The sequence below is a fragment of the Mustela nivalis genome (assembly GCF_964662115.1).
Source record: "Mustela nivalis genome assembly, chromosome: 12".
NCBI lineage: Eukaryota > Metazoa > Chordata > Mammalia > Carnivora > Mustelidae > Mustela > Mustela nivalis.
The window spans coordinates 98,933,160-98,948,763 of record NC_139031.1 but is presented as its reverse complement, the minus strand read 5'-3'; the positions used below and the strand labels follow the sequence as shown (position 1 = coordinate 98,948,763).

General features: G+C 41.7%; 1 protein-coding gene across 1 annotated transcript in view; it reads left to right on the top strand.

The window, feature by feature from the left end:
- STK17A (serine/threonine kinase 17a) overlaps nt 1-13,849 on the top strand; it is a 40,489-nt gene extending 26,640 nt beyond the window's left edge. The window contains exons 4-7 of the mRNA XM_082691736.1: nt 8,179-8,305; nt 11,169-11,217; nt 11,305-11,484; nt 12,252-13,849. Coding sequence (XP_082547862.1) covers nt 8,179-8,305; nt 11,169-11,217; nt 11,305-11,484; nt 12,252-12,576 — 681 coding nt within the window. The 3' untranslated portion in view covers nt 12,577-13,849. The remainder of the gene's footprint in view (nt 1-8,178; nt 8,306-11,168; nt 11,218-11,304; nt 11,485-12,251) is intronic.
- Nucleotides 13,850-15,604: the final 1,755 nt, after the last annotated feature.

Below are 15,604 nucleotides of genomic sequence, written 5' to 3'. Positions count from 1 at the left end.
AGAGGGAGAAGCAGACTCCCCGCTGAGCAGGGAACCCTGATGTGGGCGGGACTTGATCCTGGAACTCCAGGATCATGACCTGAGCCGAAGGCAGTTGCTTAACTAAGTTAGCCAACCCGGGCACCCAGGGGTGACATTTTTAAACAGTCTCCCAAACTGATTCAGACACTAGTATTTACTTCTTTCTGTACTATGACTGGGTGTTAATAAATAAAAAGCTTGAATTTTCATTGCCTGATTAAAATGTTCTCAAAATTTTGTTCATGGTAACTTAAGGCTAATTAAGCAAGTCAATCTCAACTTTATAGTGCTCTTATTCCTGGGTGATGATTCAGTAACTGTTAAATGAGCTATATATAGGAGAAGATGACAATACCAAGATAAATAAAATATCCCCCCCCCCCCACTGTGAAGCAGAGAAATAAGATAATCCAAAGATCTCCTGACTGCCTTTGTCTGTTTGAGGACAGCTTGTGTGTTTCCTGTTTCTTCCATTGTCATTGCTTCTCCAGCGACCTTCTTGTTTTCTTTTACCACCTGGGATTCATGCGTCTTAAATAGAGTTAGGTGCCATGAGCCACCACTTGTTAACACGAATTGGACTCTCTAGAAGGAAGGTCTGGCTGAGCTGTAAATGCTAATGTACTTCTCTTTGTTTGCAGCACAGCTGTCTCACTTCCTGGAAGTGGGTATATTTTGCCATCACAGATGGGCAGATTATAGTCCTGTAACTGTACTTAGGTTTTATTTAGAAGAGTAAGGTCTGTTTCTGAAATGTATCTGTGGTCAAACCAGGGCAGTTGGCAGAAACTACATAGTAAGCATTAACTGAAATTCCCTGAAAGAGCTCTGATTGTAAAACGTGTTTTTTCCTAGCAATCCCTCTGTCAACCGTTTAATGTCTCTCACTTTGGTAGATGATGGATGCATGTGACTGGGCCTAGATTTCAAATACAGTAACGTTTTAATAATCTGATCACATTAATTTAGAATTCACTTCATTACCACCACTCCAACTAATTTTTACATGATTACCAAAGAAAGCATTTCCCAGGGAATGTAAAGTATAAATAAAATTTAAGGGACAAACATTTAAGCTATTTTAAAGGAAAAAATGGTATTAATGTTCTTAGAACATTTACAGACTGTGCATGTTTTAGTAATCACAGATGGCCCTTACGATATGGTAAAGATTTCCACTTCGCAATATTTCTCTTGGAATTTTTTATGTACTGGAAAGGGCAAAACATGTTCAATGATGAATATATGTAACAGAGGCAACTTCTCTTATCTAATTTGCTTGAATAATGACATTTTATTTTACTGGAGTATTTCATTAGTGTAATAATATAAAAATTGCCTTGAGAAGTCTTGGGACTCATAATCCTAGTTTTTTCCCTGAAGAAATAGCTAGAAACTAATTAACAAAGAGAAAATAGCTTTTTAATGGAGTTTGTTTCCAACTTAATGAAGGTGGTTTGCCAAAACCTCTTGTTGTTTTATGATTAAAAAGAGAAACTTGGGGCACCTGGGTGTCTCAGTGGGTTAAAGCCTCTGCCTTCAGCTCGGGTCGTGGTCTCAGGGTCCTGGGATCCAGCCCTAAGTCAGGCTCTCTGCTCAGCGGGGAGCCTTCTTCATCCTCTGTCCCTGCCTGCCTCTCTGACTTCTGATCTCTATCTGTCAAATAAATAAATAAAATCTTTAAAAAAAAAAAAAAAGAGAGAGAGAGAAACTGATTCTAACAGTGATCAGTTGCACATTTTCTGTCCTTTTGTGTATGTGACAGGAGGGATGCTTTATCTGGTTTGGATTAATTTAGAACAGTTAGCTTGCCTCTATAGTCCAGACTTCTGTAGTGACAGCAATTCGTGGTTTTTGTCTTTCTGTTTTAAGTTTTTACTATAGCCAAAACTTTTTTTGATTCAGAAAACAATCTTTTGTACAAAATGACAGATTACACTGAGCCAGTTGTTTTCACTATAGACAGAAAGTCTTAGTTTTTATGAATAAGTTTTCAAGATGAACTGCTATTCTGTAATTGTGTAGTGGTAATAGATTAGGACATTATACAAGAGATGTTAAGAATTCTCTGAACATTTATTGGGGTATCATTTGGATTTTTTATTTTTAATTAAAGGCGTTTATAGCTACACTGTTCAATCCAGTAACACTGGCCATTTGTGGCTGTCAAGCACTTGAGAGCAGAGATGTGCTCCAAGTATGAACTTTTTGCCAGATTTCAAGGACTTAGTATGGGGGGGAAATAAAGTAAAATAGCTCAAAAATTTTATATTATTACCTGTTGAAGGGATAACATTTTAAATATATTAAATTAAAGAAATATTAAAATTATTTTCACCTGTTTCATTTTACCTTTTATAATATCTCCATAGAAGATTTTAAGTTACATTCTGTGACTTGTATTACCTTCCCTTAGGACAGCACTGGTTCAGAGGACAGCCACAGATAATTAAGCCAGAATGACCTGTAATATAAAGATCACTTAGCCTTTCGGCTTATTTTTCAACCTCCTATAATCTGGGTTTTTCTTCCAGGGTTTTACTAAAAATTACTTCTTCAAAAGTCTTTCAGAGGTTGTTTATTTGCTATATTCAGTGGCCTTTTCTTGGTCCTCACTCTTTCTCGTGTCAAAGAGAACTCACCTTCCTGATTTTCTTACTACAACATGGTGCCTGGGTTCCTAGCCTCACTTCTCAGACTGCTATTTCTTTTCTTTTTTCTCTTTCTTTCTCTTCTTCTTCTTTTTTTAAAAGATTTTATTTATTTGATGGTGTGGGGGGTGGACCTAAGCAGGGGAGGGGAAGAGGGAGAAGCAGACTCCCGGCTGAGCAGGGAGCCCAATTTCGGACTTGATCCCAGGACCTCTGGATCATGACCTGAGCTGAAGGCAGTTTGTGCAACCAACTGAGCCCCCCTCCCCGCCAGGCGCCCTCAGACTGCTATTTCTGAACGTGCTTGTCACTCTTGTTGCTTTCCATTTGATATAGTTATTGGCCCAAACTCATCTTGGCCACTTTTTTTCTTGCCGTTTTCTCTTCCTCTCATTTACTTCCATGGTGTTAGTCTTGCCACTGTGTCCTTGTCCTCCGGAGCCATATCCTCAGCCCTGGACTCTTTCCAGACTGAACTGCCAGCAGTCTGTGGTGTTTTTGCAGGCACCTCTCCTTCTGGATCTGAGAATCAGAATGGAACCAGTTGTCCTCTCTTGCTGACCTTGGCTGTATTAATCAGTGAATGATCTAAGCACCTTGTTCCTCCACAGCGTCGGTCCCAATGGGCTGTGGATTTGGTTACTAGAATGTGTAAAGTTTCTTCTATTTTTGTTTTGTTTTGTTTTGTTTTGTTTTATTCTGTGCTTCATCATATCTTCCTCACTCTGTCTCTGTCTCCCTTTTAGGACTGCAAAAACAGGGTAGAGGCACATTCTTCCAAGACATATTCTTGTATTTGAGAATCCCTTGCACGCATCACGCTGTAGATTAGCTCACCTGTATATGCTTCGGCGTGTGGCCTTTTCTTTCCCTGGGATGTCCTCTTGTCCTCCCCTCTAGTCTGTCTTCGACCAGTTCTTGCAGAAGGCCTCACAAAGCCTGATTCCTGTTCCTCCGCCCCCATCTGCTCACTAGGCTTTGCTTGCCACCACACTCGTCCCTTCCGCCTTTGCGCTGTTCTCCGGTTTGTGGTTCCTCCACTGGTAGCTTGTCCTTGCGTCTGGCGGGGTCTTTCTTCTCCCGGAATGCCCCCTGCCAACACCAGGCCCCTGAGTACTGTGCCGGGACTGGCTCCTTCATAGCTCACTACTGCTTTCTCAGAGAAACCTTGCCTGACTACCCGGAACCAGCACATTCATGCGCAACAGACACACCCCGCAGACACTCCCATCCATTTCCCTGCTGAGTTCTCCTGAGTGCTTAAAAGCACCCAAGGTGTTAACTATTTACTCTTGCTTCTTTGTCTCCATTGGAATGTAAGCCTCCAAAAGAACATGGGATTTAGGTCTTATTTTCTGTTTTCCCAGTAGGCCGTCAATAAAAATTTTTTGAATAAGCGACAGTATCCTTTTTCTCCTCCAAGGTCTGCTCACTTCTCTCCTGTACAGTTCTCCAAGGCTGAATTATTCTCACCGATGGATGGCCTGAGCGCTTTGTCCACGAGCGCACTTGAAACGCACAGCAGAGCTGGTCGAGCCTGCTGGGTGCTTCCCTGTGATTTTTCTTCTGATGGGGAACTGTCACTGGAGACTTGGGATCACTGGTATTTGCAGTGCCTCCATTCCTGACACAAAGTGGACACCTGTTAGGTTCTTTTGTATAGTTCTGTCTCTTCCTTTCATTCAAGCAGCAGCTAATGTGTGCCCCTGGGTGCCAGCCCACTGCATGACTCCTGGAGCCGGGGATTCTTCCTTCTCTGCCCCTGAATCCAGACTTGGGTCAATCTATAAGCATTTTCCTAATAGAGAAGGGCAGGAGGAATGGTTGGGTAGATAGTAACCCCTTTACAAGAGAGGAACCACCTAGACCTCAACTTCCTGTTTCATATGTTCTTGCTTGTTGAACGTTGTTAGAATCTCTTTGCTGCATCCTAGAGGTCTTCTCAGCAAGCTGACATGATGCACAGAAGAATGGAGAAAAAGTACACAAAGATATTGTTGTGAGCGCGAGCATAGCAAGTAGGATACACTGGACAGTGTCTGCTGAGACAGTCTCCACTGTCGCCGAGCCAAGGGGAACAGGTTACTGATGAGTCTGGAGAGCCTGGGAGGAGCTCGGACTAGCAGGGGTTTGCATGCACGTTAAGGAGTTTGGAGATTATGGCTAGCGGGAAGCTACTGACAGGTTTAGGCAGGGGGTGACAGATCAGGTTTGCGTGGAGCAAAAGATCCTTATGTCTACAGAAGGCTGGGCAAAATAGACCCTAGCAAAGTGTTCAGAGGCTGTTGCAATTGAGCAAAAACTTGATGGTACCTTGAATGAGTGTTCTGTAGTTGGAGAGAAATAAAGTCTAGAAATGCTTAAATTTATGACTTAAACTCCATAGGGTGTAGTGAAACGTCAGCTAAATGAGGAGAAAGTGGGGAGAGAGGAATGGCCAAGGTGATTCTTAGTGTTTTCTTCTACCTTGCTAGGTGAGAGTGGCATTCCCTGAGGTGACAGTCACTGGCATATGAGGAATCTGATTTGGGAGGGAAAATAGTCTGGTTTGAGCATGCTGAATTTGAGGTAGCTGTGAGACATCAAAGGGGAGAGAGTAGGTGAGCAGTTGGTTGAAGTGGTCTGAGCCAGAGATAAAAATCTGTGACTCATAATGTCTAGGCTATGCTTAGGCCCTGGGTACAGATGCACTGTGTCAGGTGAGAGCGGGGAGTGTACGAGCGGGGAGCCTCAAGACCAGGCTGTGAGAAACCCATTGAATGGGCCAGTTAAAGGACGATGAGCCAACAAAGGAGACAGAAGCAGCAGCCAGAGAGGAGGAAAAGCAGGATAGTGCTTTCCTGTGGAAGCCAAGAGTAAAAGAGTCTGTAAACAAGGAAGGAGCGGCAGCGATGTCAGCGATGTTCAGAAAGCGTGGGATTAGGTCATTGGATTGTAGTGACCTACGGGAGAGGAAGAAGGAGACAAGTCAGATGGAGTGGCTGCATACGCATGGAAGGAAGGGAGATGTTACCGTTCATTACAAACCTCCGGAGAATCACAGTGTGACAGAGGGGAGAGGAAAATACAACAAACCGAGCAGGGGCATACATCTGTCATGTACAAGGTGTTGTGGAGTAGAGGGGGGCGGGCATCGAGCCCTCCCTGGAGGGCCCGAGGGGGCGTCAGAGTTGGCTTTCTTGAGGCACTGGTGCCTTGCTGAGACCCGCCACGCATGGAGTGAGTGATGGAACTAAATTTGCAAGCAGAGAAGGGGAGAGGGCTTCCTGAGCAAAGGGAGCACAGAAGGCAAGGGCATGAGATGGGGGTGTGCACGTCTTGTTTAGGGATTACAGCTTGTTGGATTTGGAACACAGATTGCCTGCGGGAGGGTGGCAGGAGATGAATCATGAAGAGGAGGCAGAAGCCAGATCATGAAACACTTGGGGTGCTGTAGTGAGGTATTTATACTTTATTGGTACGTATGGTTCTCAGTTTCTCTTTGGAAATATTCTTAATGGCAGAAGACAGGAAGTGCAGCCCTTTTCTGAAGCAACATAAACTTTTCTTTCAAAAGTCATTTTATTTTGGGGCGCCTGCGTGGCTCAGTGGTTAAGCCTCTGCCTTCGGCCCAGGTCATGATCCCAGGGTCCTGGGACGGAGCCCCGCATCGGGCTCTCTGCTCAGGAGGGAGCCTGCTTCCTTCTCTCTCTGCCTGTCTCTCTGCCTACTTGTCATCTATATCGGATAAATAAATAAAACCTTTTTAAAAAATCATTTTATTTTAAAAATTGAAGTGAATTTTATTTTATAGTATATATGTTTGACTTTTTATGTAAAAGTATCTGAGGTTATTTGGGTTAAAAAAAAAAAAAAGACTCCAGGAATATGAACCTTATTGATTCTGTGGCCTTGGCCTTGGGTAGCTCTGTTGCCCATTGTCAAATACATTCCCTCTGAGAATGTGTTCGTGGGTGAGGACTAGCAACCAGTATCATGATCAGACTTACTTTATGGCAAGAATATTTATTGTTCAGTGAAGGATGGGTTGAAGGTGGGGAAAACTAGAGGCAGGAGGGTAGTGGTCCAGGTGAGAAATAATGAAAGCCCAAACTTGAAGCAGTTGGGGATTTTGAGATTTGGGACATGGTACTATCCATGACTTCACTAGGTGTGAGACATGGTTGAAAATGAAGGAGACAGAGCACTTTAGGTTGATATCCCCAGTGCCTGACCCAGGCAATGACACTGGGTGTAGATAAGGAGAGGCATGGGGCGCCTGGGTGGCTCAGTGGGTTAAAGCCTCTGCCTTCAGCTCAGGTCATGATCTCAGGGTCCTGGGATTGAGTCCCACATTGGGCTCCCTGCTCGGCGGGGAGCCTGCTTCCTTCTCTCTCTGCCTGCCTCTCTGCCTATTTGTGATCTCTCTCTGTGTGTCAAATAAATAAAATCTTAAAAAAAAAAAAAAAGGAGGAGGGGGAGGAGAGGCATGGGGTTGATGAGGCTGAAGGAAGAACTCTTGCCTGAGCTGTTTACTGGATTGATGGCCTTGCTTAGTAGTGGGAGTTGAAGGTGTGGCCCATTTCAGCCAAATGAAAAGATCTGATTTTAATTGGATCTATGAGTCAGAGAAGGACTTAGGATAGAGGTCACCAGCCTGTAAGTGGTGGTTGAAGCTTCAGTAGTAGATGACATAGTGGAGGGCCAGCCAATGAGGGATCTGGGGCAACACCAGTATTTAAAAGGAGAGAACAAGGAAGAAATCTTTAGAAAATGGTGAGAGATTAAGGAGGAAAACATCCAAGAGTGTGTAAAAGGGTGGTTGGCAGGCCAAATCATACAGCCACAATGGTGCCTTGAAAGATATTTATTCGATCTGGGGGGAGGGGTTGTCTTTGATTATTTAAGATTTTGCGATCTTAGTAAGAACAGCTAGACCTAGGAGAGGGGGCAAAATCCAGACTCAGTGCACTGAGAAGTGACAGCAAGTGTACACAGCCGTGCTTTCTAGCTGAGCTTTGAGGGAGTAGCCCGGAGTGAGTGCGTTGGCTAGAAAGAAATGGAGAGTTTTATAGGATATTTATGAGTGGCTTGGTTTTGTTTTTAAGATGGGGTAGATGAGGGGCACCTGGGTGGCTCAGTAGATTAAGGCCTCTGCCTTTGGATCCAGCCCTGCATCGGGCTCTCTGCTCGGCAGGGAGCCTGCTTCCTCCTTTCTCTCTGCCTGCCTCTCTGCCTATTTGGGATCTCTCTCTCTGTGTCAAATAAGTAAATAAAATCTTTAAAAAAAAAAAAAAAAAAAGATGGGGTAGATGCACATTTATGTGCTGAGCGGGAGCCAGTATAAGGGGAAGAGATTGTATGAGGCCTGTTGCCTTATGTATTGTAAATATATTGTAGGAGTATTTCGTGAATGACTGCTTCTGGTTTTTTTTGTTTTTTGTTGTTGTTTTTTTTTTGTCGATCTCGGTTTCACCAGCGAGCTGTGTAGGCTTTATGGGCTACTTGCTCTTTCTGTATTTTTTAGCCTCAGAATATTCTGCTGACAAGTGCATCACCACTGGGTGACATTAAGATAGTTGATTTTGGTCTTTCAAGAATAATGAAGAACAGTGAAGAGCTCCGAGAAATTATGGGTACTCCTGAATATGTGGGTAAGTACTCCTGAGAGGGGATTATGTTCTGCATTTGGGGTCAGGCATCGTCTTCGTTAGGGAGCTCACATGCAGCGTGGTTAACAGTGGGGCAGGCCATCTGCTATATTAAAATTCTACCATCAGAGTCCTTCTTTTGTGTAAAGATTTAAAAATGGTAAACATTAAACAGTAAGTTACCAAACTGATGATTGCTTTCCTGAAGGGAATCAAGAGAATTTAAGGGCTTGCTTCTAAAAGGAATCAAAAAGGATTCTCTTAACAAAGTATAGGATACCAGGTTACCTGAAGGTAGGAGGATGTTTAACAAGTAAGGACCTTTAAAGAACTTTAAGTTCATAACAAACACTGTTGGGTAATTGCAAGCCCTGTGAAACAGTTGGCATGTGGCATTTCGTTGTTGTTGGATTAATGCAGGGTCGAGCTTCTGGCAGAAAGAAACAAGTGTTAAGCCTTGAAGGTACAAGAGCAGCTGAAGGGATGAACCGTGGCTTTTCAGTTTTGTTAAAAAATAAGTGAATTCTGACTTTTTGGACAGACTGGCAGAACTACAGGATGCAAAGGGAGCTATGGCCTGAATGAGGTTAAAAAAGATACCCGGAAGCAGAGCAAGGGCAGTGAAAGAGTGTCAAGGTGGTGACCAAGAGTTTACAATATTTACAATTTCAGAGGTGGAACAGTTCTCCATCATTACTAGGGCCGAGGGGCGGCTGTGGCCCGCGGCGCTCTAGACCTATAGGTGCAGAAGCTGGATGCCAAGCTGCCTGGGGCAGACAGGAGTGCAGACGCTGTCCAGGGTGGTGGCAGGCGGGTCAGGGGGTGATTTTGTGTCCGATGACAGCAGCCAGGGGCAGGGGAGAAGGCGGAGGTTGGAGTTGTGAAGGGGACAGGCTGGCTGCATTTCTAGAGGGCCTGGGCAGCCGAGGCCTCTTTCCGGAGAGAAGCCGAGGGTAGTGGGACTTAGTTTACAAGAAGCATCAATTCCAGAGGACAGATAGGGTTGAGGAAAACAAAGCTGTTGGGCAATGATAATGCAAAATATATAACCCAATGCTTTAAAGTTAAAGTCCTACGATTTGAAACATCCTTAATTAGGTAATGAAAGGTATCACTGGCAGACAACCTTCAGAATGTTGATGTGTTCTTTGTGGGCTAGAACACTTAAATTCCAGTGTGCGTCCTGACCACTCAGGAAGGTTTAAGGATGGGGCTTCGCGGGCCTCCTCTTGGGAAGCAGCAGCCCAGATCCCTCAGCCGGTCGAAAGCCTTGCAGACTAGAGCAAACGAGGAACGCAGGGCTGTGAGAGGAGAACCTTGTGGTGGTTACTGCCCTGAAGGGAGTTCTCTTATGTTTTGTTTTATGCTTTCTGTTCTTTGGGTACATTCTCAGTTTTCTACCAAGAACTTTTTTTTCCCCCTCCAAAAAACCAGAACTATCTTTATTATAAAAGTAATTCCCAATCTAAGAAGACTAAAAATAATTCAGAACTATGTAATAGAGAAAAACAAGGGGGCTTCTCCTCTCTTTCCTTCCTGCAATTTCAAGGTGAGTGTAAGCCTCCCAGCTTGTTCTCTTTACAGAATCCTGTCTGGGCAGGGGGCTGTACACGTGACCTCGGTCCTGAAATCTCTTTAGACCCCCCATGCCTCTGTCCCTAAAATGGGGCTACCCTAACACTACCCATCGGATTGGCTCTATCAACTCTTACATCCGTGTTCAGCTTATCATTAACATGAGAAAGGAAGCTACTATTTCCTGCTCCCTCCTCCCAGCAGCTTCTTTGGTCTCCTTTTCCCCTCCAGTAGTTTGGATGCTGTGCATTTCCCAATAGTTTCTTTTAAAACTTTAAAATAATATTCATAACCTCTGTTTCACGACTCAGCATCAGAAGGTGAAGTTGAGGAAATATACCCTACCTAACATTTTCTCCCAACCTTTTCTTCCTAATATTGGGGGGTGTGTGTGCCCCCATCCCCTACCAGTGATGAGTATGTGACTTGAGTGTTTCGTTTTTTTCCTAGGATTAGATATCTTCACCCCCCACTTGTTAAAATTGTAATTACCACAGTTGTTAGTTTTTGATCTGTTTATAAATGGATTCAATACTTGATTGCCTGTCTTGAGTTCTTCCCACTTTTGAAAAAAAAACTCATCTTGTGGTTGACTGGATTGTATCAGTGAGTGAGTTTGCCTTTCAAGGAGGATTTTCATAAATTTCTCTTAAGTCCTTGCACATTTGAGAATGCCTTTTGTATTGCTTGCTGGGACAGTTTAGTTAAATGTTATCAAAGCATGCTGTTTTCCAGGACTCTACAGAGGCAACTTTGTTGTCTGTGTGTGTGGTGCATGTCATCTGAGAATGCCCAGTTTTTTCTTTAACCATGTTGATTGACTTTTTGTCAGTGGGTGGACATCTTAAAACCCCCTCCGGCCACAGCATGGAGAAGAGATCAGGCAGGTCAGGGGAAAGTGCCGTGGTCTAGGGTGCGGGCCATGGGGAAGCAGCACCGCGGATGGCATTAAGATTTTAAAGCAGTCATCTGTCAGGACGCTCGATTATCGTGGGTATGGGAGGAGAAAGGTGTCAGAGTTGTCAGTTCCTGTTACAGTACTCATGCTTTCGGGTATTTTAAAAATATTAAGACCAAACAATGGAGGGTACTGGTGGGAAAATAAGTTAATTACATCTAGTTAGGCTTTACAGTAATTCATGTTAATTTATATAATGCTATTTCATGTTAGCACAAATTTTGGTGGTGTCTTAGAGTTTTTGATGAGTATTTTAAAAAAAATTTTTATTTCAAAGTGCAAATTGGGAATTTTTTTTCACACAGCTAAATGTTTTCTTGTTTCTGATACTAGCTCCTGAAATTCTTAGTTACGATCCTATCAGCATGGCGACGGATATGTGGTAAGAGTTATTTCTGAAAACTTGATCAAATTGGTTTCAAGAAATGAGTAGGATATTAATTTTTCTTGCATTTTCATTCTGCTTTAGGAGCATTGGAGTGTTAACGTATGTCATGCTCACAGGAATCTCACCTTTCTTAGGTGACAATAAACAAGAAACATTCCTAAACATCTCTCAAATGAGTTTAAGTTATTCTGAGGAAGAATTTGATGTCGTGTCTGAGTCTGCTATTGACTTCATCAAGACACTTTTAGTTAAGAAACCTGAGTAAGTATTAGTGAATATTGATCTTTGTCCATTTTTGAGTGATCTGCTCTCAACAAAAGCAGGCTAACCTGAAACACCAAATGGGAGGCAGGACAATGAAGACATTAAACTAGATGAAACCTTGAGCTTATTTGTATTTGTTGAAAGAATATGTCAAAAATGAAGTTTCTTAGAAAAACATGAGCTGCATCTCAGTGAAACAGCTATTGTCTGTCTGTCTGGTCTTCCAAAAGGGCTTTTCAGAGATCTCTTCCTTCAAGTGTTTTCCAACACTGTGGGAGTGGCATTTGCACAGATGCCAAAACTCCCAGTCTTACTCAGGAATCACAGTAAGATTCTTGTCAGCTCTTCATACCTCCCCATATATAATACAATAAATACACCTTATGCTCTGATTTATGTATTTTTAAGATTTTATTTTTTGAGTAATCTCTATACCCAGTATGGAGTGCATACTCAACCCTGAGATCAGGAGTCACTTGCTCTACCGATTGAACAAGCCGGGGCCCTCCCGGTATGCTCTAATTTATAATTGAAGTTTTATTTATTTTTTTTTAAAGATTATTTATTTGAAAAAAAACGAGTTGAGGGCAGAGGGAGAGGGAGAAGCAGACTCCCTGATGAGTGGGGAGCACGATGCGGGGCTCGATTCCAGGACCCTGAGATCACGGACCTGAGCCGAAGGCAGAGGCTTAACTGAACTGCCAGGTGCCCCTCTAATTGAGGTTTTAAACTGTCTTAAGTGTGAAATGTGTTTCATTTTACAGAGATCGAGCCACAGCCGAAGAATGTCTAAAGCATCGGTGGTTGACGGAGAGCAGTGTTCACGATCCTTCTTTCAAAGTGAAAGGGGCATTAGAAGCAGCAAATGCACTCCAAGAAGGTGATGCTGTGCCTGAAATTAATTCAGATACTCAGAAGCCGGAAACCGAGGAATTAGGTGCAACAGAAGAGTTAATTGTATTTACTTCATATACTTTAGGACAATGCAGACAGTCTGAAAAAGAGAAAATGGAGCAAAAGGCCATTTCCAAACGATTTAAGTTTGAGGAACCTTTGCTACAAGAAATTCCAGGAGAATTTATCTACTGAGCAATACTTCCCTTTAAAACTTTAAAAAAGATTTCTGCATTGAAAACATTATTATTATTTATGGACTTCTGGCCACATGGTACATGTACTGAAAGTGGATAAACCAGGTATCGCTGATAGAAACTAAAATAACTTTGTCAAACTTGTGGAGTTAGTTATATCAAGACAGATTTATAAAGCTGCCAACCAGGAGTTTTAACGGGTAAAGTTATCTGTGTCCATGTTATTTTTTTAAGAAGGGAGATGTTTGAACCTTTTGTTTCTAAATCTTGTTTCTCCAGAATGAGAATTTGCTATGCAATGATATCTGTATTTCCTTTCTTTAAAAATCCAAGTAAAAGTGCCAAATTAACATCTTTGTAAATCTATTTAGCATTATTCGTGTGCATCTATATCTGCATATATATGTGAATATATATAGATATAGATAGATATAGATATCTTTGCTAAAATTGACTTTTTCACTTTGGATTTTTTGGAGGGGGGAGTAAGCTTTTTAATTATGTATCTTCCAAATTTAGAATAACATCCACTAGAGTTTGATAATATTTTTATATTTTATTACTGCTTTATAGACTTGATTTGACTTCTATTGTCTTTGCTTTTGCCTAATGCTTATAACTTATCAGTGAAAAAGCCCTGGCTCATTTTTTTTTTTCTTCAGTGCCATAATATAGGAGTGGTGATGATTTTTCACCTCAGACTATTCTGGTTTTAAGGTCAAGGTTAAGTAATCCTGTAATGTAAACCAGTGCTGACTTTGCAGTCCCCCACCACAGGTTACTTGTCTACTGTCTTTAAGGAGATGGCACCCGTGCCGCCTTCTCATGTGCTTGTCACTTGCAAGTGTCAGTGTGTTCTGATCAACATGGGGTTGCTTTGGTCAGTGAAAAGATGCTATTACATTGTTTTTGTTAATAAAACCCCCGAGAGGGTAGAGATGAAGCATATTCATCCTAGCCATTGAGCCTCTACTTCTGTGCCCTCTGACTGTACTAAGAAATGTTATAAAAAAACAAAATATTTATAAACTTTATTTTGTTCATGAAAAACCTGGATACTTTGTTCATGAAAAACATTGGATACTTTGTCATCAGGGAAGAAGCCATTCCCAGAACTTACATGAATATACTCAGTAGAATTTAATTTGATTAGGATCAACACTTCAGTTGGAAGTAGGCCCCATAGTAAGTAATAAATTCCTATGAAAAAGTGGAAATGTAAAAGTGTATGCCGTATAACTTAAAGCAACTAAACATCTTTCTCACACAAAGTCTGAGTTGTGTCCTTATTTATCTTTTATTAGGCTCAGGGCGTCAGGAGACTTGGGAATATAACTGGTCTGTCGCCCGACCAGTCCCTTCACAGTTGCTCTTTGGGGCTCACTCGATGCTCTCCTCTGCATGAATTCTTAAATGTCAGGGTCATGAGCTGGTGGCAGCACCTAACCACGTGTTGTGTTATAAAGTGTGTGCGGTGTACTGTACAGGACTCTGCCCCACGGTCTGTAACCACCCCCTGCCTGCAGGTGTCAGAGCCCCGCGACCTTCATACAGCATCAGCTGAAGCTGATTAGGCAGTTCCAACCGGCAGGTTGTAGTTTCTCACTAAATCGGCCGCATTTACAGTTTCTTGGAAACCAGCGTTTCTAATCGAGCTATAGGAGGAAGAGGAGGAAATGCTACCACCATGGCAGGGTTTTCTGTGAAAACCCATGACCACTATGTGAAGCCGCAGGTAAGTTCCTTTCCTCTTGGAAGAGGAAAAACACAAGTTTAGGCACATTTTTTTAAACCTCTCTCTGACAAAAATAGAAGGGAGGTTAGAAAAATGTCCACTATTGAGTGACACATTTTTATACTTGATAAGATTTGTCCAGTTTTAAAACCAGAACATTTAGGTAACATTTAGATTTTTTTGAAAGCCACTTTACATTACATTCCAAATAAATACACTTAATATAGTTGCTGTATTTGTTTAAAAAAAAAAATCCATTTTCTTTTAGCCAGCCACTGTGCTGTTTGCAGTGTGCTGCATCTTTAGTGGCTTTTGTAAACACATGTAAAGATATACTGACATTTTTTTGACTTATACAGAACATGAAGAGCCTTCATGAAAGTGGGCCAAACAAAATCTTTCCGTTAGTGATTTATCAATTAGCTTTATACTCACCTAATGATGTTAATTTTTTCTTTTAACAAGCTTATGAAGAACCAAACCAGTATTATTGAATTTGTTCACAGAATCTGCAAGTCCATTTTTAATAATAATAAAATTCCATACTGTCATATTTTAGCTTGAGAAGTTTATGAAAAAATAGGCAAAATGTATAAGTGGTTTTAGTCAGTTCAGAAATTGTGTTTTAATGTTTTGTTTTGTTGTTTTCACATGAAAAGTAGGAGAAAATGCCACACTCTTATAGAGGAATTTTATAATATAGATTCATTGATCTGAAAGTATCCAAGGTTTCAAAGTCTGTCAATGGATATTTTGGTTGTATGTCTCCAGTTTTTGCTATTACAAATAGAGTGCCTTAAGTAATACTATGTAAATGGCATTTTGTATTTTTGTTAGCTGCTTTTTAGAACACAGTCTCAGAAATGGGATCGGTGGTTCAAATGGTGAAGGTACGTAACATTTTTCCAGATACTGTCTGTCGAGTTCCCCTCTGCAGAGGTTGTATCGCTGTGTTCTCATCCCATCTGCAATTTAAGAGAGCCTGTTTCCTCGCGGCTTTTCAAGTAGGTTCTCACACTGAGGGATTATTGCCAATTTGCTTGAAGAAACTGGTATTACTAGTTTTAATTTGCATTCTTTTTAAGAATGAGGTTGTTGAACTTTTTTTTTAAATATAATTCACTTGCATTTTTTTTCTGTGAATTCATTCATTAGTATCTTTTGCTCAGTTTTCTTCCAGGTTATGGTTTCTCTCTACTTTTGCTCCTTACAAATTAATGAATGTTAACTTTTGCGATTTAAATTATAAATGTTGGGGCACCCCAGTGGCTCAGTTGGTTGAGGGTCTGGC